This window comes from Primulina huaijiensis, chromosome 15 (assembly GCF_012295235.1).
Source record: "Primulina huaijiensis isolate GDHJ02 chromosome 15, ASM1229523v2, whole genome shotgun sequence".
Taxonomy (NCBI): Eukaryota; Viridiplantae; Streptophyta; class Magnoliopsida; order Lamiales; family Gesneriaceae; genus Primulina; species Primulina huaijiensis.
Window position 1 is genome coordinate 18,639,536 of NC_133320.1, and position 25,518 is coordinate 18,665,053.

Below are 25,518 nucleotides of genomic sequence, written 5' to 3' on the forward strand. Positions count from 1 at the left end.
ATATTAAACTAATATGAAAAATGACAATAAAGAAAACGATAAAATATGAAGTTTACAAATAAAAGTCACATATTTATAATAGTAATAGAAATAAAATAAAATAGATGTTAGTAATAGTAGTAATTTTTTAAAATGTATAACATTATGATAAATTTATAAGTAAATCAAAATAATAATTAATTTGATTGAGTTAAGTACACTATTAATTATCATATTAAATAACATTAAAAATTACTTAAAAACACCATGAACATGAAAAATATAAAACAAATGAAAGGGTAAAAAAGAAAACTCACAAATGAAAGTTAAGTACACTATTAATTAACATATTAAATTAACATAAAAAATTACTTAAATAACCAAATGAAGATAACAAATTATAAAATAAATAAAAGGGTAAAAAGATAAGCTCACAATTCAAACTCATATATTTATAATAGTAATAGATACGTAGAGTTTTGATATAGTGAGCACCTACTGTAAGTATCTATGTGAGCACCGCTGAGATGACATCAGGTGTTAATGGTTAGTGTTCACAATATAAAAAATTTATATTATATTAAAAGAGCCGATATTGACCATTGTCAAATTATCATTTAAGACTTTGGGGATTGTGTGAGTTAGTGATGATAATGTGTGGATAATAAATACCCTTCAAGATTAGGGGTATATTGAGATTATCGAGTTTAAAAAATTTTCATAATTTAATTAATAATGTTTCTTTCTTAAGAATGTGAATCATCGGTCAAAAGTTCATTAATTTGAAGGTAAAACGATAAAATCTTTGTATACGATATCATTCGAAACTAAAAAAATCATTGAGAATATCAAAACAATGATGAAATTCATTTTGATTTCATGATTGGAAAATTTCTTTAAAAATTCTTTTAAGTCAAAATAATTATCAAGGGATTAATAAGTTGGTTAAAATTTTCCTAATTAAAGTATAATGATTAAGATTTTATGTATGTATATATAATAGAGTCGATTAAACAAAACAATTCAGATGGAGTTGATCTCGATAAATGTATTCAATATTTATAATATTTTAGGTAAAATGTAATAGTCTTGACCAAATAAGCTTGGATAATACGAAATGAAATATTTAATATCAAATATGTGAAATCATTTTAAGATTGATTATCGCTAAAAGTAAGTCTATATCGTTTTAAAGTTTTATTATATTCCTTACACAACCAGTACTTTTTTTTTTTTTTTTTAATATTACATAACCAGTACTTGAGAACTTAAATTGTTCTGCAATTAATATTTTGTAATTTCATATATCAATAACATTATTTTAAAGTTTAAAATTTTGACAGAAAGATTAAAATGACAAATGATATTTTTTTTAATAATTTATGTTAATTATTTAACAACAATTCATTTTTTTTTCATTCTTGAAAAGATGTTATGTGCATTAAATTTTTTTTTTATCAGAGATATCAAAATCTAATAGTGATTGGAAGTAGTGGCGGAGTCAGAAATATGGCCCTGTCTGGACTGAAATTTTAAACTCTAAAATATTTTAATATTTTAAATTGATCTACTAGGACTAATATCATATTATTTCAAAATTATACAAAATTTACATATATATTTTTTTAAAAAAAATTGGATCATCCGGACTAAAAGCCCGGGTAAAGAAGCATGTGGCTCCGCCACTGATTGGAAGCAATAGTCTCTTGTTTGTAATGTGATACTACGCAGATTTCCGGTAGATATATTCCAATTTACATGGATGATAGTGGATACACATGCATTACGCTGCTATGATAATATGATATTTTTAAAAAAAAATCTGGATAAAAAAGTCGTTTGTTACTACAAAAACCCCTCACGTCACTTAGTATGATATTCTACATTATCATACATATAACAAAATAAAATCACGTCTTTACTAATAGTTATAGTTTTTAGTGTCACGGTAAACATTTATTCTTATAGTGACCATGATTTGAACATATTTGGCTTTTGTAATCAAATGAGTTAATTAATGTACTTTGATTTCACAAAAAAAAAAAAAAATTAAAATGGTCATAATCATATAAATGTTAATCTTATGGATATAAATTCGATTGATCTATCTAATTAATGTGTGTTCTTTAATGTTTTTATTATTTAGTGATTTTTAAATATGTTGGATTGCTATATTACATAAACTTATATATTATTATGTGTGAGTATGCAGTATCACATCAAATTGAATTGCTAACAAATAATGATTTTTTTTTTTCAAAAATCATTATATTTAAATGGAGACATTGTTTTATAAATTTCAAGAAAAAATTCATAATATTTACTACGTTTATAAATAAATAAATATTTTAATTATTAATATTGAGAACCACTATTATCAAGGAGAACAATCCAACATTATATATATATGACTTAGATCTTGTCCTTATCTACATCATTGGCATATAAATGATGAAAAAGCAATCTATAGCCATCAGTCTTGGACATATACACTCCTGATATAAACAACATAAAATTTTATCAACCTTCCACAAATAAAAACATTATTGTTGTCAATCCTATATCAATTATTGTTTACCTATCTTATTGTATGCATCTACGTAATCACTATTATTCTCTCGAAAGAATTATTTCTAAGGTTGAAAACAAATCGATCACATGGCATGATGCATGCCAGAACTGTTTGAGAGCAATCACAAAAACAAATGAAATAAACAATTGCATTGAAGGTAACATATTTCATAATAGAACCACAGTTCCACTTCGATTTTCACATTAATAAAAAAATAACATTTTTTTAATGCCAAAATGGAAGACCTGAGCAGTATCTCCAAGAACTTCAAGAGCAAAATAATGTCAAACGTAAATTCTTATTTAAATTAGACAATAGTGTAAAACAACATAATGACACAGTTTCCATGATAGTTGAAGGATTGATGACTGATAAAAAATTACAAGTCACTCCCGACGAGTCAAGAAAATCAAACACACCAAGCGATTCTCTTGATCTCTTATACAGCTGGTTATGAAAACATATGTGGAATTCCCTTCGAAGTGAACCCTATACATGTCCAACATGATATACATGCTGTTACAAAATAAGGAGCGGAGAAAAAGAGCAAAGTAGCTGCAAGTTACTACCTTACAACTTGAAGTCCTAGTCCAACGAAAACCTCACTATCGTCACCAACACTGTGGCAACCAACTACCTCTACCGATGCATCTCCTACAAGTAGACATCAAATAGAACCACCAGATAAGCAGAATTTACACGGTAGAAAATAAAACAAAAGATGATAGCATAAAGTGCATTTCTAGCTAAAAGCTCATACCACTACAAAGCTAACCTGGCCCACCACATGCACCTACAATGAGTAAAATATACTTGTGTTCGCTGCTTCGTAGAACAGCTACATCCCTGCATACATTAACCGGAAAGTGGACTCACCATAACCAACATTAAAATAATCTGGATATTTATCACCAACAAGCTAATAGAAGCATTTGAACCACCAACATGCTAACACAACCAGAGTCGAGTAACAATTGCCCAAAGCTTATCTTAGCATGCATGTAGAATGTCAATCTATAAACTTACAACATAAAATATAAAATAAAAATATGGGTGGTGCTATTCATTTTTTGTTATTTGCACTCCACTTGTGAATAAATTTTACACATTAAGAGGAATGTAAATAACACAAAATGGAGTGCAAATATTATTACACTAAAAATATTTTTGTCACTCTTAAAGATCTGAATAAAAAAAACCACTTAATATATAACTAAATAATCATTCTGCAAATCTAACTATGATCTTTCGCATTATAACCCATGCAGATTTCAGTATATTTCAGCTCAAAGGCTTGTATCTTCATCTACAAATTCAGAAAAAATCAACAGTGTTCATTTCTCTTGAATTCCATATTTTTATAAACATGAAGACGAATAACAACAATATAATTTCATTGGTGCAGACTACTTTTAAATAAACATTTGTTCGATGTTTCTTCACATTTCTCTGAGAATCCTAATCAAGGTTTTGTGATGGATAATCCCGATGGTGTCATTGATGGAATGTTAGTTTCTAATGTTAACAAATAAATCCGACAAATAGAAGAAAGCAGAATTATTTTAATGAATGATGTGAAGTTACTCATAATGTCAAGGGCCTCTAGATACTAGAGATCTTAACAGAACTATATTTTTGGTAACTAATATACCAATAGCTAAACAGAAACATCATCGTTGTTTTATAGGTTATAAGCTAGAAATAATCATGGGCGACCCACATTCGAACAAATATATTCTAAGGAAGAAGAAATCAGAAAACATTCTCAGAGTAAATCAGATCATAATGATTCAGTGAACAAGAAATAACCTTTCATAATAACCTGATCTCCCAGGAAACAACAACAGCATAGCAGAATCATCTATCTTCGAATTGAAATAGGTCTCAATAAAACTGTCTCTTTATTGATGTATTTAACCCAGAAAGAACACCCAAGTAACGGTTCTGCACGATGGGGGTCATACTGTCATCATTTATCCTAACTGAAATGAATTTTTCCACATCATTAGAGCAAAATAATTATTTCTCTTCACTTTCTATATCATTTTTGTAGATTTGCACATGGTCACTGGACTTCTTCGATGAGTCAATGTTGCCATGGGTATCATCCTCCTCAGGTAAGGAAACCATTCTTCTTCTTGGTTTCCTTCTGCATTTATTCTTCTGCAAAAAATCAGATTGTCCCTCACGAAAATTTACAATATCATCGTCAACCAAAGAATCAGTGATGCTACCGCTTGAAGCATGGGTTGAAACCTCAAACTCTCTATCTTTGGTACCAGCATATTTTCCTCCAGTAAAAGGACCTGAAATGAGTGTTCCATTTTGCTTCATAGATGGATTTGTGTCATCATTTATGTCACCTGGGTTGGAAACCACAGAGTAATCTTTTGCATTTCTTCCAGAAATATTTTCATCAAGGGACTGATTAACCTGAGTTAAATTTGTGTCAAACTCGGCAGAATCATCTTCACTGCAGCTTGAATTACTATCAGAGGATGCCACGAAGAAGGATTCCGCAGATAGCTGCAAAAGTTCTTCTTCTAAGTTCTGGCGTCGATGCAAAATATCTTCTTGGTAATGAGGGGGAGATCTCGGGCAAGCTGACGACGAACGGGACCCCATGACACTATTTAAATTTGATGGGGAAATTAAATTTTCAATACTTGTGTTATCCCCTCCAGAAACAAGTGAATTAAAGCGAGAGTAAACAACATCATCAGACATAAACCCTTCATCATTTAAAGATCTCAGCTCTTCTAGATCACCACGTAATTTGTTGGCAACAGAACCATCCCTACCCCAGTTCGTTAAGAACGATTTTGATGTTGTGTCACTATTTCTATCAAAATGCCGTCGGGAATTGACAACAGGTGATGTATCCACAAAGGAAGTTTCAGATTCTAGCATCATTGTGCTACTCTCATCCCCAGAATGCTGAACAGAGTCAGAGATACATTTTGAGGTCTCACCAAGGTTCTCATCTTTCCACTTGCCATTTGCGTGAATTTCTTTATTATTACTTAAGATATCACTCCTAAATTTGTTACCATCAACATTTCCAGATGCTTGATCCATCCATTCTTTAAATTTGTGCAACCACTGAATGGAATGTTCTTTTTTCATAAGTTCAATTCTTTTCATCATATGTTCTATTTCAGCTTCATCATCTGAAATCGCATTTTCGTCTTTGCTTTGAATCTCATTATCACATGACATGGAATCTGGATCAGAACACAGACGAATGAACTGTTTTTCACTCTCAATGCTCACAACTCGAGAGATAGTCTTCTGCAAATCATTAAACAACATGCACGCTTCAGAAAGCAAAGAAATTAACTTCGGAAGAGCAAATATAAAGGAATCTTTTTCTGGTAAGTTAAAGGTTTAATACAAAAACGAAAGAGAGCCTATTGCAATGGTACGGCTTCCTACCCGCTTTGTATTCATCCCCTCTAAATCAGTGTCATCCTTGGCTGGTACATAAAATCCAAATCTAGCAGGCTGCTTCATCCTGCTAGTGACTATAATCTGCCTCTTCCAAAATTCACTTGGGGATATTCTCTTATCATCCAGTTTAAGCTACAGAACACATGCAAATATAACAACAGTTAAGTTCAATGTAAGCTAGGCTTTATTATTGGCACATATATGCATCACAGTTGATCAGACATCAAATTCTTCAATTGTGAATTATAACAATGACTATATCAATAGTGACTTACCATGTATGGAAGAGGAAAAAAGCTGAAAACTTGGGCTCGGAACCATCTTGCACAGCAAAGAGGATTTCCTTCCAACCACAAGTTCTGAAGTGATGGAAGACCGGCAAGAATCACCACCTCAGAGAAGTTTGAAATAATATTGTAGGAAAGGTCCAGCCCTTCAAGTGACTTCAAATTCTCAATTCCATGCAGTGTGGACAAAGCATTGTTCCTCAGATCAAGTTTAACAATTTGACAAAGAACCTACATGGAAGAACATCTGAAGTGAGTCCAAAACTTATAGCTGGACAGAAATGGAAACAAAATATCTTTAAGTAACTATATAGAACATGAATCAGACAAAGGCTCCTTTCTTCACTTTTCTACTCTTTGTTTTACATTCCCATATTTGCCCAATAAACTTTAGAATCAAAGTTCTTTTTAAACTGAAACTACTTATAGCATTTTAAACAAGTAGCGAGGAAATATATTACGACTATCAGACAAATTGATCACCAAAGGCCATTCATGTTAACTTGGGATTTTCAAGTGAGATCCACATATGTGATTGCTATATCATAATTAATAAAGTCATTAATAAAGAAGAAGAAAAAAAAATGTTTATTCCTTTTTAAAACTCTACCAGATAGGATCGATTTTTTGTTTCTGAATGTTTTAAAAGTTAAGATTCCTGTTCTCCAATTCCTAAGGTCTGGAACACCAGAGGTAGGGTTGTCTAATCATCAAGGATTAACCAGCGGTATGTAGCCATTTCATCACCCCAATTTCTATAGGCCATCATTACAACACCATTTTGGTTGATAAAATGTCCCAGGCAGCAGTTCTTATCACCATCCATCAAAATAATATATTACCATAATGTCCCTCATGTATCTAAACCCAAGCTTTAATTCCTTCCTTTCTCCAGAATCCATGGAGAAAAAGCGTAAAAAATCCCAAAATCTCCATTTCATATGAGTAATGCGTATAATATTATGGCAGGAAGAAGAATTGTCTCTAATTGACTACAACTGGGATGCCTCTTCGTTTCTGCATAGCTTTCATCGAGTTAATTAGCCTAGTTGAATAGTTATTACCCAGATCTATGCATTTGAAATCTCTACTTAAATGCAGCAGAATAATGTGAACAATAATAATAAACAAAATAAAAAAGAAAATCATTCAAGTCACCACTTACTAAAAGCATCTCTTTCTCTGGAAATTTCAAAAAGTTACCTCACCAAATGATGAAATGCTTCTCAGGTTATTAAATCCCAGATCGAGGTGCTTCAATTTGCTGCATTTGTACAGATTATCCACCTTTGAGAATTTGTTCCTACTGAGATCGAGAGTCTCCACGACAGGAAGAAGCTGCAAAGCCTCATCCATGAGAACAAGGCCATTACATGCACATGACACAAAACACAAGCGGTTCCACTGCGGCGAATCCTTTATCTCCACAATTCTAGTGGCGAATACATGCCGTAATGCATCCTAAGCCAGTTGTGATATGAAAAAAGAGAAAACAGGAAATCAATACCTGCAGCAGTTCAAATACATTTAACTAACAAAACATAACCATTTTCATTTTTATAAAAGAAAAAATAGACATGCATTCTGAAAGTTGTCCTCAAACCATTGAACAACAAGACATCCTCCATTTCAGAGCATCACAGTTTCAGAATCAGCCCCACTCCCAAAACTCATCTATTCTACTTTATTTCGAAAAATAATATATAAAAGGTACTCACGGTAGAAAAATGACAAATCAGTTTCTCCAGCGTAAACCTCAGTTCAAGCAGCCCCTTTGCAGCCGACGTCGACAGATCGCATCCCCGGAGTTCCAAAACCTTAAGACATCCAAACGGCAACAAATATAGCGGCGTAGGATCCCTGCCCGGCGCCGGGAGAACCGAAACCACCTTCAATGAAGGCAACAACCTAAGAATCCTTCGTAACTGCTCGAGCGCGCGGTGATCACCCAAATCAGAAACATACGCCCGCAGATAATCGACCGGAGCTCCAGAAATCAAGCTCTCAAGCTCCTCCAACGCTTCTAGCCTGGATTGCACATACCTCAACCCCACGGGATTCAATTTCAAGACGAGGGTACCTTCGATCAGCCTCTCCGCTTGATTTTCCACAAATTTAACGAGCGACTCGAGGTACTGATCACCGGTGACTAACGCCATGGCATGAAATTTAGGGCTAGGGATGGAGATCGGCGGATTGAGGGTGGAGAGGGGGGATTTTGGAGGAGCAGAGGAGGAGAGAAGTTGCATGAAAGACGACAACGTGTGAATGATTGATTTGGAGCTGAGTTGGTCTTGGGAGGTTGATGATTGGACATATGGAGAAAGCCAGAAGGACACGTGGCGTAGTTTAGTCAATAATAGCATTGCCAAGTTATCGTTTTAGTTAATATAGATTATTGAAAATTGCACTTTCAGTTCTTCAACTTTGTTTTTCCGTGATTTTGGCCTTTGATAAATTTCAATTTAAATAAAATCACTTAAAAATTAATTTATTTTACAATTTTTAATTTATTTTATATACCCCTAACTCTAATTAGATAACTTGCTACGTTTGTTGGAAATGAGTTTCGAGAACTATTAATCTTCGAATATTAATCGAGTGATATTTGCCTCATGATTATAAAAGTGAAAATTACTTGAAAATTAGAATCAACGTTTCAAGTAGACATTTTTAAGATATTAATTTTACTCGAAAATGATTTCAGGTGAACAATAAATCAATTATTAAAGTTAGACAAACTCATTTAGTGTAATAAATGAAATAGTGTGGACTTGTCTCGGAGAAATAAAGAAAATAAGTATTCCTTGTATATCGTTTTGTATGTTGGGTAATTGTTTGGTTGAAGTCAACCGAGAGTAAAGAAGGTGCAACGCGCCGACTTGATCCGAGCCCCGCACCACACGCGTGAAGTAATAATCGTTTGATCAGACTAATGCCACAGTATATTGGATGGTAGAGAACTTAACTGACCGGTAAGTGACCACCGATAATTGTTTGGTTGAAGTCAACCGAGAGTAAAGAAGGTGCAACGCGCCGACTTGATCCGAGCCCCGCACCACACGCATATGCAAAGTCGCATTTTGCACATACTCATCGTTCGTAAAGAACCTATAGTTATAGACAATTGGAACCATGGTTCGGTGTCGTGGCAAGCTCAGTCATCACACGTGTGACAAAAATCGGGTGATGTGGCAAGTGACAAGGTACCACTTGGGTATGTGACCGTCGCGTAGAGCACGTGGATCCTTTACTCATATTCAATCGGAACCGGGGTTCAATGACATGGAAAAACTAGTCAGCATACACGTGGCAGAATCTTGTCATGTGATGAGTGATAGAGCACAAGTAGAACATGTGTTATGGAAGTGGTTGAGAGCCGTCGGATCGTGATCGGGCGCACATGATCGAAGTTGTTTGATGGTTAATTATCATTACCATTGGATGACGAATTGGTGGATCGGATTGGTCCCAAGCGATCGGATGCATACAAACAATTGAGCACCTTCGCGAGTGATGTGATATGGACTATTAGATTCAAATATAACAGATCTTTTCTAAGTGATACCTTGAGTGGTTGTGATCATCCAGTAAGGATGCGATATGGATAATTGAACGAGAGATATACACACCAAATTCAATCTCGTGAAAAGATGTGATCTAATGGTTGTAACATATTAAATGAGACGAGATTTACATCATTAGATTAAGATCTGACGGATCATATTGAATCTTAGCAATTAGTCACAATTAATCAGAAAAAGACATCTCCAGCCGTTTGAAATATTATAAATAGACCTTCTCAGAATGGTTTTTTTTTTTTAAAAAAAAAATAAACTTGAAAATACAAATATCTTCATTCACTACATATCAATGTAGACAAAGTTGGATCATTTATAACAAAGAGTTCAAAAAACATCTTTTGTTCGCCTAGTTTTGTGATTTGAAGCGTTTCTACAACAAAAAACATATTGTTATATTTTGGAAGACGATTATCATACTCTATCAACACCGTGTGACAAATTTGTCTTAAAGAGATAGAATCTAATTATATAATCGACTTATCTTTCCAGTTTTGTTTAACTGCTTATTACAACATAGCCTACGACAACTTTCTAACCACTGTAGATTTGCACCATATATCAGAACCAACAACACTTTTCATCAATTCTCCAGAAAAATAATTAGATTCGTAAACATTACTAGCCGTGGGTTTGAATTCAATACAAAATATTGTACAAATTAGTACATGTGAAAATAGAAAACAAAAAATTCATATGATAGATCAATAGATATTTAAAACAGCGTGCTTTTAAAAATTAGACATAAAATCTCTTAGAAATCATGTAAATATGTTTGATCTTTTAAGAACACGAGTGTAAAAGACTGTCAGTTTTATACAAGAAGTTGGGATTTTTCTTGAATTTTCATGTCTACCATGAATTCTACATGGATTTAGAGTAATGGCACGCGTTTGGAGTAGGTAAATATCACTCATCCAATCCACCAATTCGTCATCCAATGGTCATGTTGTTTATATAATGAGAATTTCTATTTTCACAAAACTAAAAGAAAACCAAGATAAATCATATTGTCAAAACATATGTGAAACTAAAAAAAAGAAAGCAACTGCAAATAACCGATATGTTCGCCATATATATTCTTGGTCGTATCATAAGTCGTGCTTGATTTATAGAGGTAAAGTAACAAATAAAATCTACCGCCAGGCACAGATTTCGCAGCATCATGAAGACTTTGTACAAACTTGTTATGGTTATTTTTCAAGGCTATTTTTCCAAATTTATTCGAAACCAAAGATTAAGCATCACTTGTTAACTTGCTCCCCACCAGCCATGCGTCTCTTCTCTTCCTCAACCTGTTCAAGCAATGCTTGTATCTCTGCTTCTGTTAAGCTCTCCAATCTTTTCTGTTAAATTGAAAAAAAAAAAAATTAGTGAGATTTTAATGTAAGCAATGTCCTGATTAAGATGAAAAGATAATGAGACTACATTAGTACTATGAGCTGAGTGAAGGGTGTTAAAGAATGAGAAGCCGATTAATACACAAAGTCTATTGATTAGTTTTTCTTTTATATAGGAGTATAAATAGGCAATAACAGCGTATATGCTGTACTACAGGATCTAAATTATTCTGTGTTTTGCACATATTCCCTTCTCTTTCAATGAAAATATAAAAAGAAGAAAACCATGATTAATTTCCCTGTCCCACCCTCTTCTCTTTAAGACATTGCATGCTATTACACGTCAGTAATATAAACTGAGCAATCATGTTTTACCCTCCAAATGTTTTTTGCATAATTTAAATATATTAACATCAACCATCTGATTTTCATCTCAACGGAAACTTACGTTCTGGTAATGCCACGACTAGCTTACAGGAATCATTGAAGTTTCGGATAGCAATCAGTGCATGAAAGAGACAAATTTCAATTAAAACTTAAGCTCTGGCCATTCCTCAACTAGCTCCATGAAACATTAAAGTTTTGGATGGTAATCAGTGTATAGAAAAAAGCAGCAGAAATACAAAAGAAAAGCTGTTGATAACATAGAAAAGATCACAACTGTCTAGAACAGCCTGATGCAGCTCCATGTTAATTGAGAGAAAGTATAGCATGGATTTTATGTGATTGCTAAAATTTATAATCACCAATACATCAGACCATCTAACATTTTTCTCCTTTCAGCAGTTTATGGAAAGAGCACTTTCCTTGAGAACCAAGTTTTTCCACTCAAATCTCATACATCAAACGAGAGAAAAATAAAAAGATCACTAAAATAGAGGAAAAGGGGTATGGGTATTTTAATCTATTTGTGTACTGCAAATAAAGAGCACAAGACATCAAAAGCAGACAAGAAAAATGATTTTAGAAGTTGACAAATAAATGACTAACCTCCATGACTTTAACTTCATAATCACGTAGCTGTTGTGCATATGTCATTTCTTTATTTGAAACTCTGAAAATATAAGTAAAAATCCATCCAACTGTAAGACCTAAAACCAAGACTAACTGTACAACATTCCCAGCTTGTAGGGGATCAACACCAACAAACTGCAGAAAATTTCAACAAGTGTCACTTGAGAAATTTTATAACTCATACTAAGTTTTAGAAAAGAACCCAAAAGACAAAATGTATCACAGAGACAATGAAGAACAGGTGGCAAGGTAGAGTACTAAGAGAAGGGGAAACAAAGCGAAAATGATACCACCATACCTCCAATCCGCTTTTCAAGCCGACGCCAGCAATAGTAGCTCCAAGCCCGATTAGTAAAACATCCTTCCTATTGTATCCAAAAGCAGTCTGCAATTGTCACAAATTTAGCATGCCGACTCAAAGATTCCCACAATTTTTAAACATAGCAGTGATAGCAAAAAAAAACCGAGTTACTCATACTCTCTCTTTTATTTTTCCACTTCTAATGGTAACAAATTTAACACTGTAAGCTTAGTATTCACGTTCTTTGAGAGAAGTATAATGCCAATCCGACTGATAAAATAAGCGACAAAGTAGACTGCTTGCTAAATTTTCAAAACACATGTCAAGGATACCATAGCCAAGGGAAATAAGATTAATTAAACTTACATTACATCAGTGAGGCATACCTTATTCTGGTTTGGAGATTCGTCTTTATCACCACTCGATTCGGAGGAGCCACTACATCTTGGAATTGTAGAGATTACTTTCCTTGATGTTGAGGCATGAGACATTCTCTTCAGGACTGGAAAACCTCCTAAACTTATAAATTTTTAAGAATAAACCATTTCTGCATTTACAATTCAATCAATGCACAATCACATAGCAAAATCCTGTGTTTAAAAAACGAAACAATACACAATCACGTACAAGTAAACAATGGGACCATAAAAAACATCAATAGCAAACATTAAACATGTATACTTGTCTTTTTCGAAACTCCATCGCCATCCTCGTTACAGCCATTCATCAAGTCTAGTTTTTTTCCCTAATCCTACTCATCTAGACACACAAAAACTCAGATAAATCTATTTGCAGACTTTAAGGGGTCCCAAACGAAAATATCCATAACTAGACTATCATAGATTATGAAAGAAATCACCAGAAGTTCTCAACAACTATAAAGTAACACTTAAAATTGCTCACTAAACATTGATTATTAACGGCATACATCAAAATAGAGATGTCACCTTTGATTAATCTGTTCGAAGGTTCCAGCAAGTGAGGATCGGTTAGAAATGAAGTGGGTCTTTTACTGATGCTAGTGCATACGTGTATACATGGCATCGAGGCCATTGTAGCAAAATTTCTTCGAGGAATCTGTGGGGAATGGACGAGACAGAGCCTCCTTTCCCCGCCACTCATCCTCTGCCTGCGATATTAGTGTCCGTATTTCGGGTGCGGGTGGGCTTTCTCGGAGCCCAGTTGTTGGAAGAGCCCATTGGTCGGTATATTTTTAAGAGCGGGTCTTCTACGAGTCTTTGCTTCGTGGGCTGAAAAGTAATAATTTTTTATATAAAATAATAATTTATACTAATATTTTTTTAAATCTAAATTTAGTCCATCGTGTCTGCCATAATGCTAATTATCCATTATGTTTAGCCAAATAATTCAACAATCAAAATCCATTATTTTGATCGTCGACCGAACAGCAATGATCTTGCACTTGGTTTCCACCCGATCCGTACAACTCTTGCCATTGAATAGGTTGATCGCTGATGCAATAGTTGACTAAGAGCTCCAGTTTGCTTATACGCAATTAGCTAGCTTAACCCTGATTGCTTAAGTCTCGTCTTGTATGTTGGACGAAGTTACAATAGTCATATTGAACCCTCGAATATGTTCGAATTTCGATCCAACAGAAGATATATTACGTTGTAAACTATTCCGAGAACTGTTATACGTTTCTCTATTTCTTTGAAGTGAATTCATGCCCTTTGATATATTTATTAATAATATTTTTTGTTTAACTAAAACTTTTGCATCAATAATCATAATAAATTACAAAATCGTTGAAAAATTATTCTTAGGACCCAAAATTTGTAGGATTAATTTATTTCAAATTTTTTTAAAAAAATAATTGTACCATTGAAAATCTAAATATCAAATTATTTCCTAAAATCAAATCTTTTTTTTACCCAGAAGCAACCACAATTAAAGTAGAACCTTTGATGACAACAAATGCTTCTTTGTAACAAGTGTCTGGCCATTGATTCAGTGATTAATACTTCCCGTTCCAATATAAATAGAGTAGGTTTCTTGTGAGACGGTCACACGAATCTTTATCTGTGAGACGGGTCAATCCTACCGATATTCACAATAAAAAGTAATACTCTTAGCATAAAAAGTAATATTTTTCATGGATGATCCAAATAAGAGATCTGTCTCACAAAATATGATCCGTGAGACCGTCTCACACAAGTTTTTACCTTATAAATATCACATTTCAGCACATTTCTTTTTTCATTTGTCCCAAATATATATTTCAATTTCTATATTTAGTATTATTTTTCTATTATTTTACCAATTTACCATCATCGTTAAATGCATTAACTACTTAAAAAAAATATCTCATTAAACCATTCACTCGTAAAATGTGAAATTTGTTGTAAAATTAACTTTTCTGATAATTTTTTTAAATCGGTGTGAAAATACACACAAATATATATGAGACAAAATCAAATTTGAAGTGAATTGTTGTGAAATACCTCACCATTTCAAATAAAAAGACAAATCAAACAGTTGAACCGATACTAACAAGTAACAACTACCCCTCTCAGTGTATATAAGTCGCATACGCTTTCAAGTTTCTTACTCGAAGAAAAACAATACGCCTAAAATATGAAGTTTATTTATTTATTTATTTATTTTTCAATCTGGTGAGGTGGTCAACAATACCAGTATTCTTTAACATTCCTCACATGTTCCAAACACGTAAAGATTGATTGGGCCTCGCACAACAAACTAAATTTATGTACACATGAACAAAAATATTTCAAAGTCACGACCGTTAAAAAAAACTCATAAACGACACAATCTATCAAGTTAAATCAGCAATAATTTGACTGAAAACTTAAGCAGAAATGTACTTAAAGCTATAATCCTGAATTGTTTAAAACGTGTCTTGATTATTCAGATCTATACAGTCTTTTCCTTGAGAGAATCTTTTAGTTTTCACTTCTGAACTATTTTCTTAATGGAGAAGATAATAGAGAACGTGATGATGTGTGATGTAGGGACCATTATCCATATATAGATAATATCTATCATTATGTTCTGATATTTCTGTTTTAGTTCATCATAAAAACAGAAATTATGTTTATGTCTCTACACATTAAAGGCTCACAATCAATTAGATACATTAAAACTCAATAGCCAAAAAAAATTTAGCTGATCACTTTAATTTTGAGCTTAACTTAATAGACAATCTGCATCGCATAATTATTCACATATTAGCATATATAAATAAAACTGATCCAACAATCTCTTACTTGGGTAACTTTATAATTATGTTTGTGAAAATAACCTTATAAGCTCAAAAATGTTGACATTCCGAAATGTATATATAACCAATCTGGTCCATCAAACACATCAACATAGAATCAAAGCTGTTTTCGCTACACTCAAGACCCATCAATGGTCACATGTGCGAATACAACTGAATGACATGGATCATTAGTGGATGTGTAGCATGGAAATTTCATGCAATGTGATCATAACATTCTTATTTCCAGCTGGTCCTCCCTTATCCTTATTGAGATCAAACTTTAAACGATAATCAGAATATGACTTAACTTGGAATTTATTTATGCAAAAATATATAACTATAAGTGAAAATGTCTACAACTGAAAATCATTTAAAATAACACTCCTACTAAAACTGAATTTCCTCGATTGACATAACACCCATACGAGCAGTGTGCTCATGAAACTGTTTGGGTGGTAATCCCTTAGTAAGCGGATCCACAACCATGAAGTTTGTACCGATATGCTCAATAGACAAATTTTCACTCTGAATTCTTTCTTTAATAACTAGGAACTTGATGTCAATATTTTTTGACTTCGTCGAGCTCCTGTTGTTATTGAAATACATTACTGCTGATTTATTGTCATAATATATTCTTAGTGGTCCTTCAATGCCATCAATAATGCGAAGTCCTGTGACAAGCCATATTGAATGCTTGGATGCTTCATAACAAGCTACAAATTCAGCTGTTATGGTGGAATAGGTTATTAGAGACTGTTTAGCACTCTTATAGGAAATGACACCTCTAGTAATGAGACAGATGATACCCGACGTAAATTTCATGCTATCTTGATATCCAGCAAAATCAGAGTCAGCATACCTAATGATCTCAAGCTGATCCAACCTCTGATATAAAAAACATGTAATCTTTTTTTCTCTATAGGTATTGTAAAATTCTTTTGACTGCTTTCTAATGTTCCACTCATGGATTACTTAAATATCATCTCAACATTCCTGTCACGTACGTAATATCTTGGCGTATACAAACCTGGGCATACATCATACTCCCCACTGCAGATGCATAGGGAGTCTTCTGCATTTTATTTTCCTCAAAATCATTCTTGGGACATTGTTTGAGACTAAATTTGGCTCCCTTGGCCATAGAGGTATCCGTTGGTTTACAATCTTGCATCCCATATCGCTTGAGAACTTTCTCGATATAGTCTTTCTAAGATAATACAAGAATCCTCGAGAATGGTCACGATGTATCTGGACACCCGGTACAAAAGATGCATCACCAAGATCTTTCATCTCAAAATTCTTAACTAGAAATCTGTGAAGCTCATTTACTCTAATGACAATTAATGATCAAACAATAATGGTTTGATATAAATTCGCAGCGGAAAAAGGTTTAAAATACTTTAAAACGGACCTCAGGGCCTAGAAAAATTTCGGCATGACCTCCCCGCAAGTAGGACATCCCGAAAACTCAAGCAACAGTTTATATCAAAATATACTCCAACTAGAGTCATTAAAACAAAACCGAAGTTCAACAACTTATAGCCGCACTGGCCAGGACTAAACAGAAATTAAAACTTACCAAATACTCACCAGATCATAAGAATCACATAGTCGACTCAGAAAATCACAAAACAACCAAATACCACTACAGATACACGGGGCATCTCCCCGGCAAATAAAATACAATACAAGACTGAAACAAACTCAAGACATATATATAGACTAACTGGGAGACTCCACTGAACAGAACCAAGCAATCCAACCTCAATCCCGAGCTCCACTGGCGGAACCTCGGCCTAATGCTGCAAAACGACTCGGGAGATCTACCATGTTGCCCAATAGCAACCACAGCAGCCCCCCAGTAAACAACTGAGGTTAGGATTCTGGTATGAAACAGTTCAACAATAACAACAATAATCATAAATCATGCATAATCATATAATAAAATGTAATATGCAATGCATGAAAGGCTCAACGAATAACCGGGATAACAAGAGCCAAAAAACGGTGCGATAACAACTGGAATAATGCTCGAGCAACAACACAGGGGAGCTACATCGTCATGCAGCTAAACTGCCCTGCCAAGTATGCGAGGTATGCCAAGCTGTGCTAAATAACACCCCTGACTCGGCCTCCATACAGCTGATACGGTATAACAGGATGGTACAACAGAACAACTAGATGACACAATCCCAGCGCTCACCTCAAAAGGCTGCACTAACCACGAGATTGTTCAATCATATCTACGGTCTCATGTGTATAAGCCTATCAGCCACACAATGATCCCGAGATAAACAACAGTGCCAGATAACGACGGATATCAACAATGGGCTAACAAGAACGATAGGGCTCAACATGAATGTCATAACTGTATGCCAGATTCTAAATGCCAATAATATGTCATAATAATAAACATAGATCACAACGAAGGCATTTAACAATTTACAACAGTCAACAAGCCATAAACACGATCCATGTAACACAGAATGACAATTAAACATAATTTATGTTTTACCGTCGTATGTTACCGAGCTGTAACATACCTATACCAACTTGAAACTCTCATATCAACTTCTCTTCAAGACTCTCGGCCTAAACAACACCACAATAAGCCGATCATGAAAACTACATTCGATACCAATGTCTGATTTGGCACAAAAGAGCATAAAATTTGTATCTCGCTCAATATTAATGCAAATCAATATCCGCCAATTGGAAATGAAAGATAACTCAAATATCTAACTTTTTCTAGAAGAAAACATTTCCATAATCCTAATATATAAATCCCAGAATTAACAAGAAGACACTACTCCATACGCACTTCGCGACAGAATTCTGTAATTGAGCAGTTTTGGCAAAATAAGCATAACTATCTCAATTCTTAATATAATCTAACGAATCTTATATCATTACGAAGATAACACATAGCTCTACAACTTTTGTTCGAATCATAAGTTCAGAATCCGAATGCATATATGCCATAATCCCGAATTACAGTAGGTATTCTGCACAGTTCAATTTCGAATCTAGTTTTGACACATTTTTGTAGAAAAATCATAACAAATCCGTTTTGAATCGAAATCCAATGCTTCTAGTGGCTATGAAAAACTAACATAAAGCACTAAAAAGTTTGTTTTGATAATTTCTACAAATTCAAAATAAAAAAATCGCAGCAACCCAAAAACTGGAAGAATTCGCGCAGAAACAGAGCACTGGAACAGCAGCTTTGATCTACCCGTGTTCTTGCTCAAAATTCACGATTTCTGTCTTGAATCGAAGCTTAGGATGTTAGAAAGACACCCCTTTAGACCGATTGAGATTTCAACGCCGGACGANTCCCGGTCTGAATTTATTTTGCTCACGTGTGTTATTTAAACTCTATATGTATTTTATATCGTTAAATTCTCCGATATTCTAAAATACATATTTTTAACACACTTTTTGAATTTATTTGGCATAAATAATTATTTTAATTTACAACTCAATAATTATTCTAATTATACCAAATTATCGGATAATTAATTATAGGACCTTACACTTCTTCACCCCTTAAAACAAATTTCGTCCTCGAAATTTCTGTTTATACACATACATCTTACACACAATACGAAACCAACAATACATTATTAGGAATCAAACATATACGGATAAGATGCTCTCATCTTCTCTTTTGTTTCCACGTTGATTATTCTACACCATGCCTTGACCACCAGACACGTACAAGTGGTATAATTTTATTGCGTAAAACTTTATCTTTACGATCCAAGATACAAACAGGATACTCAGTATACGATAGAGAAGGATCAAGTTCAACCTCATCAAGTTGAATCACATGAGATGGATTGGGCTCATACTTACGCAACATAGAAACATGGAAAACATCGTGGATGCCAGACAATGACTGGGGCAAATCCAAACGATAAGCGCAAATCCCAATACGCTCAACGATCTCGTAGGGACCAATGAAACGAGGTGACAACTTACCTCTCATACCAAAACGAACACCTCTAAACGAAGAGATTCTCAGAAATACAAAATCTCCAACTTGAAATTCTAGAGGTTGACGACGTCTGTTAGCATAACTAGCTTGCCGATCTTGGGCAGCTTTCATTCTCTGACGAATCAACTGGACTTTATCATGCATTTCCTGAACAATGTCAGGTCCAGTCAACTACTTCTTACCAAATTCATCCCAACAAAGAGGTGATCGACATCGTCTGCCATACAAAACTTCAAAAAGAGTCATACCAATAGTCACCTGGAAACTGTTGTTATATTAAAATTCTACTAGAGATAAAGATTCTTGCCAACTGTCTTTAAAATCAATGACTACAGCTCAAAGCAGATCCTCGAGTATCCGAATCCTACGCTCTGTCTGACCATCTGTCTGAGGATGGTACGCAGTACTCATCGCAAGTTGTGTACCCATTTCTTTTTGAAAACTAGTCCAAAACTTTGATGTGAATCTAGGGTCACGATCTGAGACTATTGCAACTGGAACTCCATGCAGTCTCAAAACATTTTCAATATACAGACGAGCAATCTTCTTGTACGAATACGTCCTCTCATACGGAATAAAGTGTGTCGATTTAGATAACCTATCGACAATCATCCAAATGGCATCAAAATGACGAGAAGTACGTGGCAAATGCGTAACAAAATCCATAGCCACGTGTTCCCAGTTCCACTGAAGAACCTCAAGACTATGCAGTAATCCTCCAGGTCTCATTCGTTCTGCTTTGACTTGCTGACAGATCATACAACGAGACACAAACTCAGCCGCATCTTTTTTCATATTGTTCCACAAAAACTGAGGCCGTAGAATATGATACATTTTCCTGCCTCCTAGGTGGATACTATATCGAGTAAAATGAGCTTCTTTAAGGATGGCTGTACGCAATTCTGGAATATCTGGGACAACCAACCTACCATTTAACCGAAGAGAATCATCTGAGTGAATTGAGAAACCAGATTGGTGTCCTTGAGATACTAACTCATAAGATTTCAGAACTCGATCATCAAATTTTTTTTGAGCTGACTTTACAATCTGAATCAACTCTGGCTCAACAGAAATCTGAGATACACAAACATCATTACCTTGGATTTGAAAATCCAACCCAGAAGTGCAAATATCCTCTCGTAACTTAGAAACACGGATCGGGGATAAATTAACATCAACAACCTTACGACTCAAAGCATCGGCAATGACATTCACTTTTCCCGGATGATACTGGATCTCACAATCATAATCTTTCAAAAGATCCATCCAACGTCTCTGTCTCATATTCAGATCTGACTGAGAGAACAGGTACTTCAAGCTTTTGTGATCAGAATAGATTACAAATTGCTCCCCAAACAAATAATGCCTCCAAATCTTGAGAGCAAAAACGATAGCAGCCAATTCCAAGTCATGAACATGATACTTAGACTCATGCGGTTTCAACTGACGAGAACCATAGGCCACAACTGTGCCATGCTGCATCAGAATACAACATAATCCTCTATTTGATGAGTCGGTACAAACAACGAATCCTCCCGAACCACTTGGAATGGTAAGAACTGGTGCGGAAGCCAATCTCTTCTTAAACTCGACAAAACTAGACTCACATTCATCAGACCAAATGAATCTCTGATTTTTCTGAGTCAGTTGAGTGATAGGTCTAGCAATCTTTGAGAAATTTTCGATAAATCTTCGGTAATAAACAGCTAAACCCATGAAACTACGAATCTATGTCACATTGGTCGGTCGTGCCCAGTTCAGAACTGCTTCCACTTTACTTGGATCGACAGAAATACCATGTTGAGATATGACATGGCCCAGAAACACAACTTTATCTAACCAAAACTCACACTTGGATAGCTTGACGTACATCTGTTTCTTTTGAAGAATTCGAAGAACTATTCTCAAGTGTTTGGCATGTTCTTCCTCGGACTTGGAATAAACAAGAATATCATCGATGAATACAATCACAAAACGATCGAGATATTTACGAAATAATCGATTCATCTAGTCCATAAACACAGCATGAGCATTGGTCAAACCAAAAGGCATAACCAAAAATTCAAAGTGTCTGTATCTCGTGCGAAAAGCTGTTTTCGGCACAACTTCTTGTCTAACTCGCACTTGATGGTACCCAGAACGAAGATCAATTTTAGAATACACCGAAGTACCTTGTAACTGATCAAATAAGTCATCAATCCTAGGGAGTGGATATTTATTCTTGACAGTAAACTTATTCAGTTGTCGATAATCAATACACATCCGCATCGTACCATCTTTCTTCTTGACAAATAGAATCGGTGCACCCCACGGTGATGAACTCGGACGAATATAACCTTTACTCAACAAGTCCTGTAATTGTTCTTTCAGTTCTTTTAGCTCAACAGGAGCTAAACTATATGGTGCTCGAGATATGGGTTCAGTTCCTGGCATTAATTCGATACTGAACTCAACTTCTCGTTCTGGTGGAAAACCAGGAATCTCTTCTGGAAACACATCAGGAAACTCACAGACTACAAGAATATCAGAAATCCGTCGCTCATCTTGCGATAGATCAACAGCATAAACCATAAAACCTTCATGACCAGAATCTAACAATCGATTCATCTCAATGGCAGAAACTAGAGAAATCTTGGCTTGAGAACCACGGCCATAGAAATTCCATTTAGGAGCAAAGCTAGGCTTGAAACGAACTATTCCTTGATAACAGTCAACAGTGGCACGATTTGAAGTCAAAACATCCATACCAATTATACAATCAAAGTCATGCATAGGTAGAACTATGAAATTCAGATATAGAACATTTTCATCGTGAAACAAAACAGCATTGAACACCACATTATCAGTGATAATCATTTTGCCCATCGGAGTAGCAACAGATAGATTGGAATTCATACTAATTGTGCGAAGATCATGCGAAACAACGAATGCATGAGAAACAAAGGAATGAGATGCTACGATATCAAATAACACTCGTTCTATAAAACCACATAAAGTACAGTTACCGGTAATGACAGTACCTGGAGCTGCCTGAGCTTCATCCTCAGTCAAGGCAAATACATGAACAGATGACTAATTATGTTGACCACCTTGCCCTCTACTCTGATGCGAAGGGCGACTAAGCTGATGGGAAGACTGGGACGCTACTGGAATTCTATTACTTTGAGCTCCACTACCTGCCTGGGCTGATTTCCCCGTCTTACTGGGACAAACTCTAGCAAAATGACCCGGCCGACCACAGTTCTTACAAACCCCTTGAACTCCAACACACTGAGTACTAGAATGCTTGCCTCCACAGTGGTCACAGTAAGGTCCACTATAACGATATCTACCACAGTTCCCCGAACTCCCTGAACTCGAAGAACTAGAACCAGGCTTCTTAAATTGTTTCCCACGTGGACGAAGAGATGCAGAACCAGATTGATTGAACTGTTGTCTTCTCGAATGATGATGTTGGGTAGGCACTCGATTGCCACTCTTCTTAAGACTAGCTTCAGCCCTTTTTGCTATTTCCACTGCTTCAAGATAATCCAGTGGCTTACCGGTAGAAACAAAAGGGTGCAGATGATCGTTCAATCCTTCAATGAAACTTTCAATGACAGCAACCTGACTCGCAGCAACATGAGGAGCATATCTCATCATAGCATAAAAAATTATCCGCATACTACGCAACTGACATATCGCCTTGTTTCAGGTTATGAAACTCTGAAGCCTTAGAGCTATAAAATGATGGAGGACAATAACTTTCCTTAAACTTCATCTTGAATATATCCCACGATGGAACAATTCTCTGCGCATCTAAGGTCATTAATGTAGTAGACCACTACATTTTGGCAAGATCTTTCAACTGATGCACAGCTAATCTCAATCGACGTTTTGAAGGATACTCAATCAAATCAAACAATTTTTCAATCTCAGAAATCCATAGTTCTGCTTTCTCGGCTCCCTCCGAACCACTGAATCGAGGTGGATGCATTGAGTGGAAACGGGCAACTAACTCATCCATCCTAAGTTGGTTTAGATGATCAGTAGCTTGCTCAACAAAAGTATCATCAACATGGACACGAGGTCGACCACGTCCACGACCTTGACCACGCCCTCGAGCTAGAGGAATCTCATCAACAGGAATTTCTCCACCTCCCTCCATTCTATACGATAAAACATCAAAACAATTAGAATGGAAGTAAACAAAACATATAACCACATAGTATGTTGTCAAGTAGCATACACAGGCGCAACAACCATTTTAGTGCCAAGACTCAAGTGTCCTAGACTCTAGTTCGAGCATATCCCAGTTTATGCTCCGATACCAAGATGTGAGGCACATTTACTCTAATAACAATTAATGATCAAACAATAATGGTTTGATATAAATCCGCAGCGGAAAAAGGTTTAAAATACTTTAAAACGGACCTCAGGGCCTAGAAAAATTTCGACATGACCTCCCCACAAGTAGGACATCCCAAAAACTCAATCAACAGTTTATATCAAAATATACTCCAACTAGAGTCATTAAAACAAAACCGAAGTTGAACAACTTATAGCCGCACTGGCCAGGACTAAACAGAAATTAAAACTTACCAAATACTCACCAGATCATAAGAATCACATAGTCGACTCAGAAAATCACAAAACAACCAAATACCACTACAGATACACGGGGCACCTCCCCGGCAAATAAAATACAATACAAGACTGAAACAAACTCCAGACATACATACAGACTAACTGGGAGACTCCACTGAACAGAACCAAGCAATCCAACCTCAATCCCGAGCTCCACTGGCGGAACCTCAGCCTGATGCTGCAAAACGACTCGGGAGATCTACCATGGTGCCCAATAGCAACCACAGCAGCCCCCCAGTAAACAACTGAGGTTAGGATTCCGGTATGAAACAGTTCAACAATAACAACAATAATCATAAATCATGCATAATCATATAATAAAATGAAATATGCAATGCATGAAAGGCTCAACGAATAACTGGGATAACAGGAGCCAACAAACGGTACGATAACAACTGGAATAATGCTCGAGCAACAGCACAGGGGAGCTACATCATCATGCAGCTAAACTGCCCTGCCAAGTATGCGAGGTATGCCAAGCTGTGCTAAATAACACCCCTGACTCGGCCTCCATACAGCTGATACGGTATAACAGGATGGTACAACAGAACAACTAGATGACACAATCCCAGCGCTCACCTCAAAAGGCTGCACTAACCACGAGATTGTTCAACCATATCTACGGTCTCATGTGTATAAGCCTATCAGCCACACAATGATCCCGAGATAAACAACAGTGCCAGATAACAACGGATATCAACAATGGGCTAACAAGAACGATAGGGCTCAACATGAATGTCATAACTGTATGCCAGATTCTAAATGCCAATAATATGTCATAATAATAAACATAGATCACAACGAAGGCATTTAACAATTTACAACAGTCAACAAGTCATAAACACGATCCATGTAACACAGAATGACAATTAAACATAATTTATGTTTTACCGTCGTATGTTACCGAGCTGTAACATACCTATACCAACTTGAAACTCTCATATCAACTTCTCTTCAAGACTCTCGGCCTAAACAACACCACAATAAGCCGATCATGAAAACAACATTCCATACCAATGTCTGATTTGGCACAAAAGAGCATAAAATTTGTATCTCGCTCAATATTAATGCAAATCAATATCCGCCAATTGGAAATGAAAGATAACTCAAATATCTAACTTTTT

At 35.3% G+C, this 25,518-nt stretch overlaps 2 protein-coding genes and 1 long non-coding RNA gene across 6 annotated transcripts; all 3 read right to left on the bottom strand.

The window, feature by feature from the left end:
* Nucleotides 1–2,791: 2,791 nt before the first annotated feature.
* Nucleotides 2,792–8,583, bottom strand: LOC140959151 (uncharacterized). 2 transcript variants are annotated; one of them, XM_073416946.1, is made up of 8 exons: nucleotides 8,007–8,583; nucleotides 7,492–7,749; nucleotides 6,277–6,519; nucleotides 5,987–6,133; nucleotides 4,361–5,842; nucleotides 3,327–3,397; nucleotides 3,121–3,205; nucleotides 2,792–3,040 (listed from the first exon to the last, which is right to left on the bottom strand). In XM_073416946.1, the coding sequence occupies exons 1-5, from the start codon at nucleotides 8,535–8,537 to the stop codon at nucleotides 4,571–4,573; spliced, it is 2,451 nt and encodes an 816-aa protein (XP_073273047.1). In that variant the 5' UTR covers nucleotides 8,538–8,583; the 3' UTR covers nucleotides 2,792–3,040; nucleotides 3,121–3,205; nucleotides 3,327–3,397; nucleotides 4,361–4,570. The 2 variants fall into 2 exon arrangements, with proteins under 2 accessions (XP_073273047.1, XP_073273046.1); XM_073416945.1 differs by having other exon boundaries at nucleotides 3,312–3,397.
* Nucleotides 8,584–10,918: 2,335 nt separating this feature from the next.
* Nucleotides 10,919–13,690, bottom strand: LOC140958283 (uncharacterized). 2 transcript variants are annotated; one of them, XM_073415670.1, is made up of 5 exons: nucleotides 13,472–13,690; nucleotides 12,911–13,038; nucleotides 12,522–12,608; nucleotides 12,200–12,358; nucleotides 10,919–11,215 (listed from the first exon to the last, which is right to left on the bottom strand). In XM_073415670.1, exons 1-5 carry the CDS (start codon nucleotides 13,644–13,646, stop codon nucleotides 11,114–11,116), a joined length of 651 nt encoding a protein of 216 aa, XP_073271771.1. In that variant the 5' UTR covers nucleotides 13,647–13,690; the 3' UTR covers nucleotides 10,919–11,113. The 2 variants fall into 2 exon arrangements, with proteins under 2 accessions (XP_073271771.1, XP_073271772.1); XM_073415671.1 differs by having other exon boundaries at nucleotides 12,911–13,026; nucleotides 13,472–13,658.
* Nucleotides 13,691–17,087: 3,397 nt separating this feature from the next.
* On the bottom strand, nucleotides 17,088–23,429 carry LOC140960012 (uncharacterized). 2 transcript variants are annotated; one of them, XR_012172089.1, is made up of 3 exons: nucleotides 22,789–23,429; nucleotides 18,312–18,360; nucleotides 17,088–17,591 (listed from the first exon to the last, which is right to left on the bottom strand). It is a non-coding gene; the product is annotated as an uncharacterized lncRNA (long non-coding RNA). The 2 variants fall into 2 exon arrangements; XR_012172088.1 differs by lacking the exon at nucleotides 22,789–23,429 and adding an exon at nucleotides 18,946–19,081.
* Nucleotides 23,430–25,518: the final 2,089 nt, after the last annotated feature.

What these genes read in the sequence shown, in the direction of transcription:
- LOC140959151 (XM_073416946.1), bottom strand. Translation starts at nt 8,537, where the DNA reads ATGCAACTTCTCTCCTCCTCTGCTCCTCCAAAATCCCCCCTCTCCACC. An exon ending in TGATTTGTCATTTTTCTACC is followed by an intron (nt 7,750 to 8,006) that starts GTGAGTACCTTT and finishes CAACTGGCTTAG; the next exon opens with GATGCATTACGGCATGTATT. An exon ending in AGGGGATGAATACAAAGCGG is followed by an intron (nt 5,843 to 5,986) that starts GTAGGAAGCCGT and finishes AATGATTTGCAG; the next exon opens with AAGACTATCTCTCGAGTTGT.
- LOC140958283 (XM_073415670.1), bottom strand. Translation starts at nt 13,646, where the DNA reads ATGAGTGGCGGGGAAAGGAGGCTCTGTCTCGTCCATTCCCCACAGATT. An exon ending in AATCTCCAAACCAGAATAAG is followed by an intron (nt 12,609 to 12,910) that starts GTATGCCTCACT and finishes TGACAATTGCAG; the next exon opens with ACTGCTTTTGGATACAATAG. An exon ending in GCTTGAAAAGCGGATTGGAG is followed by an intron (nt 12,359 to 12,521) that starts GTATGGTGGTAT and finishes AATTTTCTGCAG; the next exon opens with TTTGTTGGTGTTGATCCCCT.